The following is a 16,796-nucleotide window of genomic DNA, read 5'->3' as shown; positions in this document are numbered from 1 at the left end:
TGGACGATATGTTTATAGACTATTAAAGAGTAATTGTAGATTGTATTGAGCACATTTGATTTGATGCTATCAAACCTAAGTATGTTCACATACACTATAAACTAAATGTCTTTGACCTTATGACCACTCTGTCTGAAAGTTAAGCAGGAGAAAATCTATTCTCTGCAAAGGCACAGGTTTCAATGTTATATTCTTGCCTGGGCTCTGCTTTTGTAACATTGTACTGTCTCCCAGTGTTCATTTAGGCAAACTACAGCACTGCACCAGTTCTTCAGAACAGACTCCACTTCAAGAGATCAATTTAGAACTACATCCTGCATAATACGTTTTGATATGACAAAATCTCTATAAAAAAAATATCAATGTACTGGATTGTCACATTTCACTGTTCACTACAGTATAGCTGTTTTACCTCCATCCTTACACATCATACAATATGAAATAATCAACATTTAGAATGAAAAGAGGGATAAATAAATAATTTATAAAAAAAATTGCTTTAATTATTTCCTCAGATATATCTTCTGGGATTTGTCTGGGGTTTAAGTCATCCGTTCACAGAGCAACTGAGGATACCAGGAGACACCTGGCTGACGATGGTTAGAACATATCACGGGAGTCCTCTGGTCCTCCCAACTCCCAACTTTCCTCTTCAACCCCAACTCATCCTAGTATTTCATATACACAATAACATTCTCTGTAACACACCTAGGTCAACATGTAGGGTTTTCTTCCTCAATAATTTAAGATGTGATTCATATTAGCATGCTGAGTGGGCAGGTTTTGCACTTTTGAGACTATTCCATTGCTACTATTATACTTCACCTACTGTATTTGAATCAATTACTATTCGTCCCACTGTCCCACTCATTAACAGTGACTCACAATTTCCAATGTCCAACACACGGGCTATCATATCAGAGATATGAGAGGCCAAACACTTTCCTTGTACTTTTCAAATTTCCGAAAGAAAAAGTATGTGTGTGTGTGTGTGTGTGTGTGTGTGTGTGTGTGTGTGTGTGTGTGTGTGTGTGTGTGTGTGTGTGTGTGTGTGTGTGTGTGAAGAATCAGGAAATCCCCACTGGGTGTTAACTGAGTAGTGCTGGGAGTTTGACATCACGATGGAATTTCCTCTTGTCTGTGACCAAAGTATTATGGATATCTCTATGATCGTATACAGTATGCACATGGGCACCTCCTATGCTCCTTTGGACCTCAGGGATCCCATCTCACTGGTTTTGAAGAAAGCTGAAGACAACACTCTGACACTGTAACGACTTTACAAACCAGTTTAGTTTAGACATTATTATCATATATTTCACATTTCTTACTTTATAGAAATATCAATTATGGTCCTCTAAAATAAACCACTGTGTTGGTCAATTACTACAAATTATATTTTGACAATTTACTAAATGAAATGACGTTTTATTTTCCCCAGGCATTTTGGAATAATAAAGTACAAACATGTTGCTCGTTATTTGAGTGATATGTTTATTCTACACATACAAAATTGTTTTATTATTTTTTTAAGAAAAAGCAGTTGATTTTCACAAAACTAACTGTAGAAAGGGTTGTGTGCACCATTAACAGACTTTCATAAACCAAGGCACATATTGCTCCCTTATTAAATAGTGTCTGCATACAACAGAAATGTTTTCCCCCTCTCATTTGATACCTAATACTGACACCCATTGGTGTGTATTTACAGTACACAAGTAGACTGTCATATAATGCATACAGTACACATACACTATCACTCAGGTGTAAAAAGGAAATATGAAGAACAAAAAAAAAAGTACACTTTACAGCAAGACCAGTATCAAGAAAAGTCATGTTGAAATAATGCAAAAGGATGTGAGGCCAACATTAATTAATCTTTAGGCACATTTCCTATACAGTGTAGACAAAACTAATTCCAGTACTCACAATTGAATTAACATAGATAACGTATTGCCAAGTCATATTGCCTTTAGAAAATGATTCCACACGTTTTATACAGAGCACTATTAACAATGAGTGTTCCCTCCCAATTGAGTTTGTGATTTGCAGTGATTCCCATCAGAACATAGAACCACCAGCAACATAGATTGGTTATGTTGGATAGAACTAGAGTACTGAAGTTAAATCATTGCACAGCTTACTATAGTAGCAACTTGTAACCCCTGCAAGTTACACCATACAGATCTTTGGTAGATGGGCGACACATACAATTAAAAGTTGCCTTGTGGTAAAGCCATCATGCCTTCGACATTGTTCTTTATCTATTTTTCCCTCTTCCAAGGTTTTTTCCCAGGCAGGAAAACAGGAAAAGGGCCACAATGTGTTGTTTTACTTAAAAGATAACAGGCCAGGAAGAGGGCTTCCTCGTTCGCATATGTGCAGGAAGCGAGATTCCAGTGTTTTGTTTGGGCGATTGGAGAGGTGGAGTCCACTGTTTGAGAGAGGTTGATGGAAGCTCAGTTCTCAGTGTATATGATCCCAACAGGAAAGTGGTAAGATGGCTTCCACATATTGTATCCATGGTTTAAGAGATGCAGTTCCAAGTAGGCAAAGTTTTAGTACAAGGGGAAACAGTCTAAATACAAGTTATAATGAAAAGTAAGACTAAAGCTTTGCTCTTGACTTTCTGTCTTCAGCAGAGAATCACAATGGCAATGAAGCTAAACTTGAACCTTTTAAATAGCCAGATTATTATTTTAGTAGTTTGAGTTGATGTAAAAAAATAAATAAATAATGACAGATATAAAATATGTAAGCCGTTACTCAGAGATGAAAGGTTAAAGTAATTCAGATCAAATTGGCTACTGTGCTACTGTATGTTTCCTGAGTAGGTTGTAATACTGTTGTTATAGTGGACCTTAGAGACTGGAGCTTCATCCACAACAATTGATGTGTTGATGATTCCTGTCAAATATACTGGCAAAGGACTTTAATTCTTTCTAAGCTCAGTTAACGACATTTCCTGCCAATCTCCCTGGGCAATAGTCTTCCGGGTGAGATATCTCAGTCTGTCTGAAAGACAATTCAGACCAACACAATGACTCTACTCACCATTCACTACAGTAACAACAAAAAACAGTAGTAAAGTGTAGACTTATTTTTATATGATGAGTAATCAGATATATAAATAGTGAAACTCAGTTGGAAACGTTCTGGTGTGAATCAACGTGTTCTGGTGTGTATCATGAATGAACTGTTTTACATCAAAGCGGTTTCCCCCTAATCGTTGACAGAGAAACATTTTTTTTAAATATTGAAAAGACATCACAGGCTGTACCCAGGGCATGTGAACCAGATTTAATTTGGTTAACCACATCAAGAGAAATATGGCTATTATGGTTCCCCCGTTTTGGTTGATATGCATGTCGCTTTAGGGTATGGCCCTGAGAGCCTAATAGAACTGTGAACCAAGTTTCATACGAGTAATGATGACTTATAACCTTTATGCGAGAGGCAACACCTGGATCTTGCAATCACCTCTGTCCATTGATGCTGCATACCACGTTTGGTGCTGATAGGTCAATATCTGTAAAAGCCTTAGTATAGCCTAGGTGTTTTTAGGTGTTTTTCACAACATTCTAAATGGCGGAAAATCTATACATGGCCTTTCAAAGTCAGCAATTTCAAACACTTGTTATAGTGCTCCCATAAGGCCAATATGTAATATTACGTTTGGGGATAGTGGTCGCCACTTCCTATCATACTGCCAGGTTTCAAGTCTCTAGCATGAAGCATCTCCTAGGAAATTGAGCGACGACATCTTAACAATAATTGAAAACCTAACAATAACAATAGGGTTCTATGCTCTACGGACGTAGCCCCCTAATAATAATAATAATAATAATAATAATACTAATAATAATGATAATAATATTATTAATAATAATAATAATAATAATAATAATTTCAACACCATCAAGTGGTCAAATTCTCACAAAAGAGAATGACCTAAATTGGCACGGGCTTGAACAGACTCATACTGTCCTGTGTTTGCACGGACATGTGGTGGAAATTAATCCCAGTGTGACATTGGGTCAAACAAGGATGATGGGCTGAGCAGCGTCTTTTGGCTCAGTATTCTTAGTATGGGCTATAACTCCCAGATCCATCCACCCCATAGAGCTCAGCCAGGGTCCTAAAGCGTGGACCCCAGTCATTTAGAAAGTCATAGTCCAGGTTGGAGCCGGTTGAGGAGCTATCCAGGGAACTGAGACTTCCCGCCAGGGACTCAGGCCCCTCATAGCCATAGATGTGCAGGGTGTCGTAGGGGATACCGTCCCTGTCATGGTCTGCCTCGTCTTTCTTCACCTCGATCATCATGGCCATGTCCCCCTTGCAGGCAGAGGGTTTCTGCACCATGGCATAGAGGCTGGGCCCCTGCCTCATGGTGCCGTCGTGGCATGCCGAAGTCAAGATCGACACGTCGTAGCCGTTGGTGTCCATCTCACCGCCACCCTCTTCGTCGTAGGTCACCAACTGCTCGTGGATCTCCCCTGAGTTCTTTCCCAGTGTGACTAGAGCATCTTTCTGGTAACGCTTTCTCATAACGATGAGGATGACTATGACTGAAAGGAGAAAAGGAAATGTTTGATATCTTTGCAACACCTCTTAATGGCAACAGGTGTAGTGCATTATGATACGGTTATAATGCATTATCATGCTTAGTATTATCATGAGCTATTTTGGATCAGTGAAAAGACATAACATAGACTAAGACTCACTTATAACAAGTAAGGACGCCTATTAATACATGTCAGTGGTAAGTCAATTGATACTGATATCTGTGTCACAAGCGTTGTGGTTTTAATAAGTACCAAGGAAGATATAGGCTCAAAAAGCTTTTCTTTCATATGGTAAATGAGATCTGTGAGAAAATACTTCCTTGAATGGATCTGCAGTAAATTGCTTTGAGAAGTCATAGGATAATGACCTCCTTGTTTAATAGTTAATCTCGGCTTCATTCTGTCTTTGATAACACGACCGCTGCATAACTGATCATCTTCTCATTAGTCTTCTCATTCTTCTCCTGTTTTTCCCACATATCTGCTTTTGTTAGATGTCTGCTGCAGTGCTACTTCTCTCTCTCTGCTTCAGTTAGGAGTTTTTCCACAAAACATCATTGGCACATTGCTCATCTAATATGACAAATGGCTTCCTCCCAAGAAAGCAGAGCCGAGAAAGTATCAAAGAGAATATTCAGCTCAATACTTCCCATTCTTGCCATTATTTACATAGCTCGTAGTGTGTGATTGTGCATTATTCATACTATCAACAACACAGAGGTAAAATCCCTCACAAACTCTTAAAATAAAACAAAACAACAAAATATGTGAAATGAGTCGCCTGCCATCATCCAGGATTTGAATTCCTCACATTTATCATTGATATCCTCTAGCCTTCGCCTCATAAGATGAATATCTGTCTTCTTCAATCAGCTCTGTTGTATCTTTCTTGAAATTCAATCCCTGTAGAGTACTGTAGGTCTAAATGAGAAACAATGATACGGTATAGTGGGATGCCAGTTAAAATGGAGGAGGGATGTAGGAGAGAGAGTAGACCAATTTCAATGGTCTAAAATGGCTTCCTCTCTTTGTCTCCTTCCCAACATCTGCACTACATTCTTCTGCCTCTATCCTAGGAAATCCTAGGAAACAGTTTTCCACATTCTCCACACTCTTCAACCCACCTCCCCCTCCTCCTTCCTCCCTGTCTACCGATGACTTTGTCACCTACTTCGGAAAAAAAGGTTGATGACATTAGAAGCACCTTTTCCCCTCCTCCCACCAACACCCCTTCCAGACCCTCTGCACTACACTCGGTCTCTGCCATATCATCTTTTCCCTCCATCTCCCCTGATGAGATTCTTGCACTGATCACATCTAAGCGGGCAACCACCTGCCTTTTGATCCCATCCCCTCCCCTCTTCTCCAATCCATTTCCCCTGACATCCTTCCTTTCTTTCTTTACCACCGTAATCAACTCCTTATCCACAGGATCTGTCCCGGCTGCCTTCAAGATGGCCAGAGTCAAGCCTCTCCTCAAGAAACCAACCCTTGACCCGTCCTCTGTCCACAACTACAGACCGGTATCAGACCTCTCCTTCCCTTCTAAAACCCTTGAACGCACTGCATCTAAACAACTGACTGACTGACTGATCTCAGGTTGGGCACTCCACTGAGACTGCTCTCCTTGTTGTCACGGAGGCCCTCTACTCTGCTCAAGCTTCCTCCCTCTCCTCTGTTCTCATTCTCCTGGACCTGTCTGCTGCCTTCGACACAGTAAACCACCAGATCCTTCTCTCCATCCTCTCAGAACTGGGCATCTCTGGCACTGCACACTCCTGGTTTGCTTCCTACTTGGCGGGTTGCTCCTACCAGGTGACTTGGAGAGGTATGTTGTCTTCCCCACGTACCCTCACCACAGGGCTCCGTCCTAGGGCCTTTACTGTTCTCCCTCTATACCAAGTCTCTTGGCTCGGTAATCTCCTCACACATCGTTCTCCTACCACAGCTACGCAGATGACACTCAACTCTACCTGTCTTTCCCCCCCCTCTGACTTTCATGTGGCAACACGTGTCTCTGCGTCTCGGTGACATCTCTACATCGATGTCAGCCCAGCATCTCAAGCTCAACCTTAACAAGACTGAGCTACTCTTCATCCTTGGGAAAGCCTGCCCTCTCCAAGACGTCTCCATCACGTTGGAAAACTCTCTTGTAACCCCCTACCTGCCTCCGCCATCAGACCTCCGCTGCTCATCCAGAATGCTACCGCCAGTCTGGTGTTCAACCTCCCCAAATTCTCTCAGAACAGTCATGCCTTTTTTACCTACTATAAGAGCCGCCTCTGGGGTCGAATGACCATAGTCTTTACAATGGAAAGCTGCTATTTACACACAACAACCACTAGTTGGCCGCCTTGTAAATTAGCCTGCCTCCTACACAGAAAAACTGCAAAATAGCTTTATACTAGCTTATCCTGATGTGATTTTGAAAATGTAAGTATACTGGGTGGTAGAACGCACATACTGTATATAGGAAAAGTCATGAAAGGAGGGTCCTGAAATTTGATCGAGTACAAAGATATAAAAAATGTTTTACTCACAGGGTCAAATGACTGGTCGAATGGCTGTTCTAGTGTTGTTAACAGACATCTACTGACATCTACTACCCCCCCTGCACTGTGTCTCCAGAGGCAACTGCTTCCCCCCCATACTGTTTCTCCTAATATTTCTACTACCCCCTATGTACTGTGTCTCCATTGTCTACAAAAAAAATCGTCACCGACTGCCAATCGCCGCTGGCCTGAACTTGAATATTGCACAGAGTACAACAAGATTTATTTATGCTCAGGCAAGGGGTCAGAGCCATAGAAGACGACCCTGGAGCAATTAAGGGTTCAGTGCCTCGCTCAAGGACTGCCTGAGCTGCCAACCTTGCGATCATTAGACAACGGCTCTACCGGCTGAGCCACATAGACCGTTGAGATTAAGCTAATCTTCATGCTAACAGTTGAGACAGTTGAAATGCATTGATTGACTGTGTTGATGTGTTGAAATGCATTGATTGACCCATTGACTGTACTCACCCAGGATGGTGAGGATACACAGCAGGATGGCTATGAGGGCGTGGACACTGACACCCATCTTAAGTTGGGCTGCTTTGCACTGGGTGTGGATCCTCTTGCTGTCACATCGGCACACTTTGATTGGCAAGGGGGTGATGCTACTCTTGGGAGGCCTGCCTCCATCATTGATCCCAATCTCCAGCACGTAATCCCTGGGGTCATCCACACTGAAGGTCCCGTGTTTCAACACAATGCTAGCTGTGTTATCTAGAAGGAGATGAAACATTACCAATGTTAATCACTTTCTTAGTCATCAGAGGTTTCCTGTGCTTGGATTTGAAGGTCCTTTTGAAAGATTATGGTGCTGGTTTCTTACATTTCATTGGTCATTTCTAGCTCAACTAATCTCTCCGTGACTTTGAAAGGGATTGTCGAGCTCAATGACTTGTTTGAAACCATTTTGATTGGTGATTTAGGCATTACATTACGATTTATGGTATATTGACTTCTATTGTTTGGTACAAACAAAGCTACTTTTAGTGGTTGGTGGCTATATAAACAAAACCAAAGCATGGATTGGAGCTTGTCACACGAGTCATTTTGTAATTTGGGTGAATTTTCCCTTTCATTTTGAGTGAAATTATACCTATTCAGACACATATAAGATACAGTATCGTGGATGTAATACTTCAGATCGATATGGCCTTCATATGCACACATCTCTACACTTTGCACTGTTCTTCTGTTCTGTGACATTTCTCTTATTGTGCATGGGCTAATGTGCAGCACTCCCAGTGTGTCATGTTGCTGGCTGATCATAACATGGTAAAATGTCACATTGAGTTTTGCTATGCAGAGCAGCCAATGAGGCAGTGCACCGCAGTGCTGCACTGCTGAATCCTTCCCTAGCCAGAGAGCAAAGAGGGAGGGCATCACCGTTTCTCTCCAAATATGTAATGAAAGGCTGCAGCTTTTTAAAGAGCTTGTACTTGATGAATATTGCAGAGGTTCTCCGTGGTTTGTTGCTGTTCTTATTTCCACCTGACTAGGTGGGGAGTGTTCAGCTGTCAGATTGCTTTAGAGCCAGAGCATTGCCCAGACGAGCTCTCAGCCACTGGGGACAGGAGCTTTATCCTGAGCTGTATTTGAACCTGTCATCCACCCACACATGTCCCAGTTATACCCCAACCACCCTTTCCACCATGGTAGAGTGCATCCGTCTGTCAATCTGAAGGCTTCCAATGACCAAACTATAACTGGGTGCCACTTTGCCATTCTTGCATGCAGTACAAATCATCATTTGCTCTCACCTTTGTTATCGATGAGTGAAAAGTTGGCACTGTCCTTCACCAATGTGAAGCTGAACGAAGGCATTTGATCATCTTTGTCCGTGGCTCTTACTGTCCCAATGGTCTAGTTGAGAGAAAGAAATGGGGCATAATGCTTTCAACTTCCAGTGGTGTTCCAAGCATCTAGATAAGTTAAAAGACTGATTATATGGATGCTTGATGAAATCTCTTAGTAACAGCCTACCGTGGAAATCATATCATTTTCACAGACGAAAATCTCTTCAATGGACAGCTCTGGTTCATTGTCGTTGATATCAAGGACCAGCAGGTTGACATTGACGTATGATTCCAGTCCTAAGAAGGAGAAAAGAAGCATGCTCTCACAGTTTGACAAACACTTGAAGCATACTTTGTAAACACTCTTCCTTAATTAAGAGACCCTCCTTGAGGGTCACAGTGTCAGTGGATTTTTGCGCTTCTCCCTTATACGGTACTTGATTGATCACTGAAAGTAACTGATTGAATTTGGAGGAGATCACATCTGATTTCCAGGTCTAAATCATGTAAAAGGGAAGAATAAAAACCAGTGGTGTTATAACTTTGATCTATGGTGAAGGTAATATTACCATTTGGTTCCTCTTTTGCTTTAACCTGAAACATGTGAGTGGCCTCCAGCTCCCGATCCAACTTCCTGTCTGTGAACAGTTGTCCAGTGATGGGGTTTATACCGATAGGGCAGTCTTTATCCTCAATGGAGTACCTGGATTGAGAGTGGCACCACTTTAAATAGGATCACTTTGAAGGCCTTCAGAAATGCCTTTTGCAAGTGTGACAAAAGTGTTACAAGCACGTGATGCACTGTAAGGACCTGTTATAATGCTTTTTATGTAGCAGACGTAAATAATGTGATGCATCTGAAGTACACCTTATAAGGAAAGGTCCCACTTTAAACAAAGGATATTCTATGGCTTAATGAAGTCTCCACAACCTGATACAAGGCAGACATAGATGATTTACAAGCATGTTCTTGCTTTGCCAAAATGTGGCACAAAAAGTTGTATACCGTATGGTTTTGTTGACTAGATCAGGATCCCTGGCCGTAACAACTCCAATATTATTGACGATGACTTCCTCCATCACGTTGAAGTTGTAAATGCTCTTGCCAAAGACTGGTGGCTCATCAACATCGAGCACTTTGATGGTGATCTGGGCTTTAGTCACGGCGCTGTCCTTGTTATCCGCAGAGGACTGCTGAGGGTTGTTCTCCCTCACGTGCACGAAGAATGTGTAGCTGCTCTTGGTTTCATAATCAAGCCCCTGTAAAGATTGTTAATGAAACAGAAAGAGACTCAATACGTGCATGCACATTGCAGTATATTCTTCACTCTCATAGGCTGTTTGCATCAATATTGTAGTGACTCTACTGATACACTTAAACAGAATAATAATAATAGTACAATATTAACATTTTCATGACTTTGTGATTTCCTTCAAGGAGTGTGGTTTAGGTTTTTCGGTCTCTGCTCTGACACTTGTATACTGTGGTAATCGGGGTCTCGTTTAGTGCTGTGAGGCGACTTTAAGAAAAGCTATTGAGGAGAATGTGCATGAGTTTCAATGAAAAGATGACATTTAGCGAAATACCTGTTTGAGCATCAGGGTGCCATCTTTTGTTGGGCTCCGCTCCATATCAAACATGTTGTTGAATGGAGGAGCGATGGTGAAGATGGGGTTTTTATTCTGCAACTCATCTTTGTCCTCAAGCTCCAGGGTGCCAACTTTATCTTCCCTCTTCTGGTTCTCGGGCACCATAAATTCATAGGATTCTGCGGGCAAGAGACAAGACCTGGTTTAAATATATCTGTCAAAAATGCATTTTTATAGTTTTGGAACCATCTACAATACAAGAGTGTGCAACTTCTGAAAGGCAACAGTAGTCGTACTTAACAAAGTATAAACTATAATTTAAAACACTTTTAAACAGTAATTCCAAAACATCTATACATGTTATCCCAGTAAGCTTTGTCCTAGTAAGACCGATTGCCCTTACTTTGTTTAAAGGTAGCCATGTTGTCATTGATGTCGCTCACTGTGATGGTGACAGAGGTGGTGGCAGTGCCCCCTGTTATCATCCCTCGCATGTCCTGTGCTTGGACCACAACCACGTAGAAACTCTGGCTTTCACGGTCCAGGTTTTCATACTTGGAGGTTATCATCCCTGAATTGTGTAGATTTATTTAGGCTTCATTCACAACTCATGCACATTTGAGATGTGACCACATCAATAAATACATGAGAAGTAGAAATACTTAATATTAAAAAAGATCTATTCTTCGTGCAGTTCATATGAACATACAGCCTACCTGTTGCGCTGTCTATATCAAAGATATCGCCCCCTTTTAACAATGTGTAACGAAGCTCTCCGTTTGCAGTCGTTGGGTCATCTGCATCAGTGGCTTTGACCTCTATCACTTTAGTTCCTGCGCAGACAATGTAAAAATGTGATTAAAAAAACTTGAAGGTGTTCCCAAAGTAATCAACAGCATGGCTGAAACGTAAATGGTTTAGATCATTATTTTAAGTTTTTTAAACTGCAGAAAGACTAGTGTGTAGTGCCTATCCTTAAACTGTAAAATAAAGCTTAACCAAACTTCAGTGCATTAAAGATTTGATCTCCATCTGTACCTCTTTTGGATCTCTCAATGATAGATGCGTTGAATGATTGAGAAAAAACTGGACTGTTGTCATTGAGATCTGTGACCTGGACCACAAAATCCCCCACGCTCTCCACCATGTTGTTGTTAACATCAAATAGTTTGGCTCTGAGATGGTATTCACTCTTCACCTCTCTATCCAGTGTCTCAGTGACGTAGAGGTCACCTTTCTCATCTACGGTGAAAATGGTATTGGCACCTTCGCCTTCGATGACATATCGTGTCTTAATGTCAGATTTGGTTGACTTAAGCTGTAAATAACAGAGCACAATGTCATTTTACTGGAAAACCATTGTTAGTATATTTGTTGTCAGTTGACCATTAATAAGGTCTCATGTGCCTCATAGCTGCGTCATAGCTGTAATGTCATATTTACTTCCTGTAAATGCATCTTCATGAACCTTTTATAAGGAGTAAATATCAAATATCATGTTTTTTCAAGTAAAATGTCCCTTTATAATAACACTTACAGTACTGTAATGGTTAACTATTAGTAATTGTTCTTCTTATCATACACTCAACTATACAAAACATGTAATTGCAATTATTTGACTAAATTCCATTCATCATTATTACTTTAGTTACACACATGATTAATTGAATAAGACTAGAATACTGTCCCCAAACACCTGTGGAAGATAATGCATGTTATCTGTGCATCTGTGTCATAATATGACATATATTGACAGATATAATATGACATATATGACATATTATGTCAAAGTAATAATCAAAGTAATAATCATCATCTGAAGCTGAACCTCTGAACTATCAGAATATTTTGGCCTATTGATTACATATTAGTTGTATTAGTGTATTTGCAACTGTAATGCATGTGCAATATGGTAAAGCAACCACATACCTTTCCAATTTTGTATGGGAATGGTGCTGGCTTCTCCTCCTCCACAAAACGGGAGTTCCACAGCCATTCTCTCTTATGCCTGTGCAGAACTTGATTGGCTTGGAGTGCTTGGTGTCTGTCACCATGCTCCGCCATGGCTAGACTAAGGGTAAGGCCCAATGCAAGTAGTCCTGTCCATGGCTTTGTCCCAGGCATCTGCCTCCGCGCAGACTGTGTCATCATCTAAGTGAGTAGGAAGAAGCAGAGACTTTGATCCAGGCTTCAGGCATGGCAGGAAAGTATGACATTAATATGACAGAAGACTTTGTGTGCCTAGTGGATCTGAAGTATAGCTGAAAGATAAGGTTAAGTATACATAATTACTAAGGGCCATTAGGCTCGAGAGTTCTCAACGCTACTTACTTTACTTTTTCTTATGAATTACTCCATAACCCTGTAGTTTATAATGAACCAAACAGTATTTGGTCATTACTGTTTTAGTGTAATTGCATTTCTGAGAAAATACCAGGTTGATAGTGGACTGTGAAATTAAATAATCACCTTTCAATGTAATATTTTTGACCAAGCATTGACACAGTTGACAATTTGAATTTGAATTTAATTTAGTTTTCTACAGTGTTTAGTTTTCAACGGCCTCACCCTTAGCATGCAATGGGTTAGTTTCAAACGAAAACAGTGACTTTGCTGAGAAAAGTAGAACTGAAATGGTCCATGTCTTTGTGATCAAGGGGATAGCAAGGCATTAAAGCTTTGATCTGGATTATTCAATTTGTATTATTACCAGCCATTAGCAGTGGATATTAAAATTAGCCCTAATCCTATGATTCGTTAATGTTTCTAGCTAAATCTCATATTCTTCTGACATCCAAAAATGAGAATCGATGACTTTAATTAATGTCTCAATGACAGATGTGAAAAATTGCTGAACAGTTCTAAACAGTGGCGGCTTGAGGTGGGGGCACGGGATGGCACCCCTGTGATCTGATTGCCCCCCCCATGTGCCCCCCCCCCCCCCCCCCCCCCAATGCCATTGGGTGTTGAGTGCTGTCAATCAGTAAATACGTTAACGTTTTGAGATCTTAATGTCTCATGTTAATGAGAATTGCATGATGGATGAGTCACAATCATGTTTTTCAAACTACTGTTACAAGCAATTTAGCTGCTAGCTCTCTCTTTTACAGACAACCTGTTACCTGGCTTACCCTTGCCTTGGATATGGATGAGTTCATTAGGTTGTTTAGTAGCCGACATGGAAATCACAAAATACTGTACCTGTTGCTGTGTCTGTACCTGTTGCTGAGGTAATTAAGTAGGGCTAGTTTGTTTTAGGTTAAGACAATAAACAGGATGGTGCATTGGTCAGGACAAAGGAATGACAGGAATTCCGTCAGTGACTCTTGAAGATAGAATGTCACAAACTGAATCACATAAGGATGTTAATAACATGACTAATAGGTGAAACTAAACTATAATAGGTTATAGTGCAGTGCATGTTGAACGTCAGAGCCTTTTCTACAGTATCTCTAATGAGAACGTTGAAATGACACAGTATACAGCCTGTATAGTGATACTAAATTATACATATTTGTGCGTTAAATTGTTAATATACTTTGCTTGATTGTATAGAACATCCATATGTTTCTTTTATTTTCTCCCTTGAAATTGAGTTATTAAAGTTTAAGGATATTGTAAACATCCTGCCTTCAGTGCACATCTTTGTCACAATCTCTCTCTGACAGACACATTTGAGGGATCCATGCTAGAACCATGCTCCCCCCTGAAAATGATCTGGCTCCACCTCCGGTTCTAAAAAGGCATTTTATTTAAAAAATGGCCCTCTGTCCTCTGAATGTGTACATAGTTAGTCCTCCTAGTGAGGTCATGACGTTCAATACGGCCCTATGTCCGCAGAGGAAGTGTAAACACAATGCCCTCGGGAAATTACTAATGAAGGGTCATCATTACGCTAAATGCTACTGTGCCCTAACACCCTTCCTGCCATTCAATTCCTCCCCCCATCTCCCCCCTGACTCTCTCCCTCTCTCTCTCTCTCTCTCTCTCTCTCTCTCTCTCTCTCCTTCTCATACAATGTCTTCAAGCAGCAGTAGCCTAAAGGTTGAGGAGACAATAGAAAAGAATAATCGTTTAGGGTAGACAAATAAGTTGGTTAATTTCTGCAGAATTTGAGAGACTTACTATGTGTTGTCCTCAAAAAGAATATGCTGATCTTTCATGTCAATCCATTTGACTGTGTACAGTTTAATTACTCATGTAATTCACTTGTAAGTGTACTTTTGTGACGAGTAGTTCCAGTAAAGTAGCAAATACTGTAAAGCAAGATTCCCCCTTACATGATATAGATTAATCTGTATACTGTATGTTTATTCATACAAGTAAACACCCTCCATTTCCATCTCATACTGTTGTCCATGTATCAAATTATTTTGACCTTATAATTATAAGGTCAAAAGCCTTAATATTGTGAAGATTGTGTGACGTGTGTGTGTGTGTGTGTGTGTGTGTGTGTGTGTGTGCGTGTGTGTGTGTGTGTGTTTGCAGATTAAGATTTAAGGTTTAATCACAGAGCAGCTTCCAACAATCTGTTACTCACTCCTCTAGGAAACTCCGTCTGTTACTGATGAGCCATTGCAGTTCCACGCACGCACGCACATACACACACAAACACACACACACACACACGCGCGCGCACGCACGCACGCACACGCACACACACACACACACACACACACGCACACGCACACACATGCACGCACGCACAAACACGCACACACACACATACATACACACACACACACGTCACACAATTTTCAAAAAATTAAGGCTTTGAAATTATTTTTTAAGAAATGCCCAAGGTCAAAATAATTTGATACATGGACAACAGTATGAGATGGAAATGGAGGGTGTTTACTTGTATGAATAAACATACATTTTGCAATCATCATTTTGCAATTATTTGGCACACCTATTTTTTCAGTATAGTTTATAACAGCTATGTTTTGGTTTTACTTTGGCTGAACAATTAAATAAATTAACAATTAAATGACATGGTTATCAATCACAATATCGGTACACAGTTTAGTTTAGTTAAAATCATTCTAAATTGAATGATTGTATGTACAGTATAAGTACAGTTGCGTCATGGAACAGGTTGTGTACCTCAACCGCACTATAACATCACAATGGCTTTAAGAAACTGTTTGCTATTGTGTAACTCAAGACGCACAGATGGTTTAAGGATTTGTTTTTGCTTTCTTTCTCTCTCCATTCTGACTACAAGGTATTAGTACAGCCTGTTATAAATGTTAGAGTCATTGTGGCTATCACTCCAGTGAAGGTCTGTTGACCGAAACGTTGATATCTTTCTCACATCAATGTGAAGCAACAAGAAAGCATGTACAGAAATGTTGGGGGGGATTCAACAAGATACAATATACTCTATAACAAGTGCTTATATTATTTTATTCTGTAGCCTACTAACTATACCCAAAGGAATACAGTAAATAACAATGACTTACTAGTGAGATATTCAGATCTTCTTCGCCTGTTCAGTTTCCCCCAGTAACCAGTGAGGTGAATAGCAATCCAAGGTAGTAGATCCTGGTCAAGTGCTGTAAAAGAGCAGTTGGAGTGTGTGACTGTAGTGCTGAGAGTCCAATCTGAGCTCAGAGGTAGGCACTCAGGACATCCAGGCCAGCCCAGTGGCCCCGGTCACACTTCCTGTTATTGTCCCTCTGTTTTTTTTCTTTTTCTTGTTCTTCTTTTTGAAAGGTGTTCTTCTTTGTCGTCTTCTTCTTTTTCTCCTCCTCCTCCTCCTCCTTTTTCTTCTTCTTCTTCTTCTTCTTCTTTTTCTTCTTCTTCTTCTTCTTCTTGTTCTTGTTCTTGTTCTTGTTCTTGTTCTTGTTCTTCTTCTCCTGTGGTTGGTCCACAGGCTTCTGACCAGTGCTGGAATCAGATAAAATAACGGCAGCGTCTAATTGCAACTTGAAAGAGGCGAGATAGGGGGCAGGCTTACATGTGTGTGTGTTTCATGGCACCATGCAATGCTGTTGAAGTGAAGAGGCTCTGTGTGTAGAGAGCACCAGCCACATGTTGTTAGGAGGAGGCAGACAGAATGTGGTGATCGTGAGCGAGTGGGGGGGAAAGAGGGGGGGGGGGGGGGCAGTAGTATTCTCACAGAGCGAAGAACGATGTGAGAAGCATTACATCCCTGCCTCTCTCGCCTCCTCCGTGATGAAAACAGAAAATGTAGGAAAGAAAGCAAAGGGATTCATTATTCATACCTATGGGATAAAGATTATGATAAACAGGTTATAGAAATTAATCCCATGCGATTCCCCCACATA

General features: G+C 40.7%; 1 protein-coding gene across 1 annotated transcript; it reads right to left on the bottom strand.

Moving 5' to 3' along the window:
• Window positions 1-1,516: 1,516 nt before the first annotated feature.
• cdh5 (cadherin 5) lies at window positions 1,517-16,064 on the bottom strand. The gene is made up of 12 exons (XM_080528868.1): window positions 15,969-16,064; window positions 12,433-12,654; window positions 11,542-11,821; window positions 11,220-11,336; window positions 10,907-11,074; window positions 10,501-10,682; window positions 9,920-10,173; window positions 9,483-9,616; window positions 9,101-9,210; window positions 8,878-8,980; window positions 7,589-7,834; window positions 1,517-4,568 (listed from the first exon to the last, which is right to left on the bottom strand). The coding sequence occupies exons 2-12, from the start codon at window positions 12,652-12,654 to the stop codon at window positions 4,084-4,086; spliced, it is 2,301 nt and encodes a 766-aa protein (XP_080384994.1). The 5' UTR covers window positions 15,969-16,064; the 3' UTR covers window positions 1,517-4,083.
• Window positions 16,065-16,796: the final 732 nt, after the last annotated feature.

Source organism: Nansenia antarctica (assembly GCF_963989245.1).
Source record: "Nansenia antarctica genome assembly, chromosome: 4".
In the NCBI taxonomy this organism is placed as follows: domain Eukaryota; kingdom Metazoa; phylum Chordata; class Actinopteri; order Argentiniformes; family Microstomatidae; genus Nansenia; species Nansenia antarctica.
The sequence above is the reverse complement of the archived record's forward strand: the minus strand, read 5'-3'. Positions and strand labels throughout refer to the sequence as shown.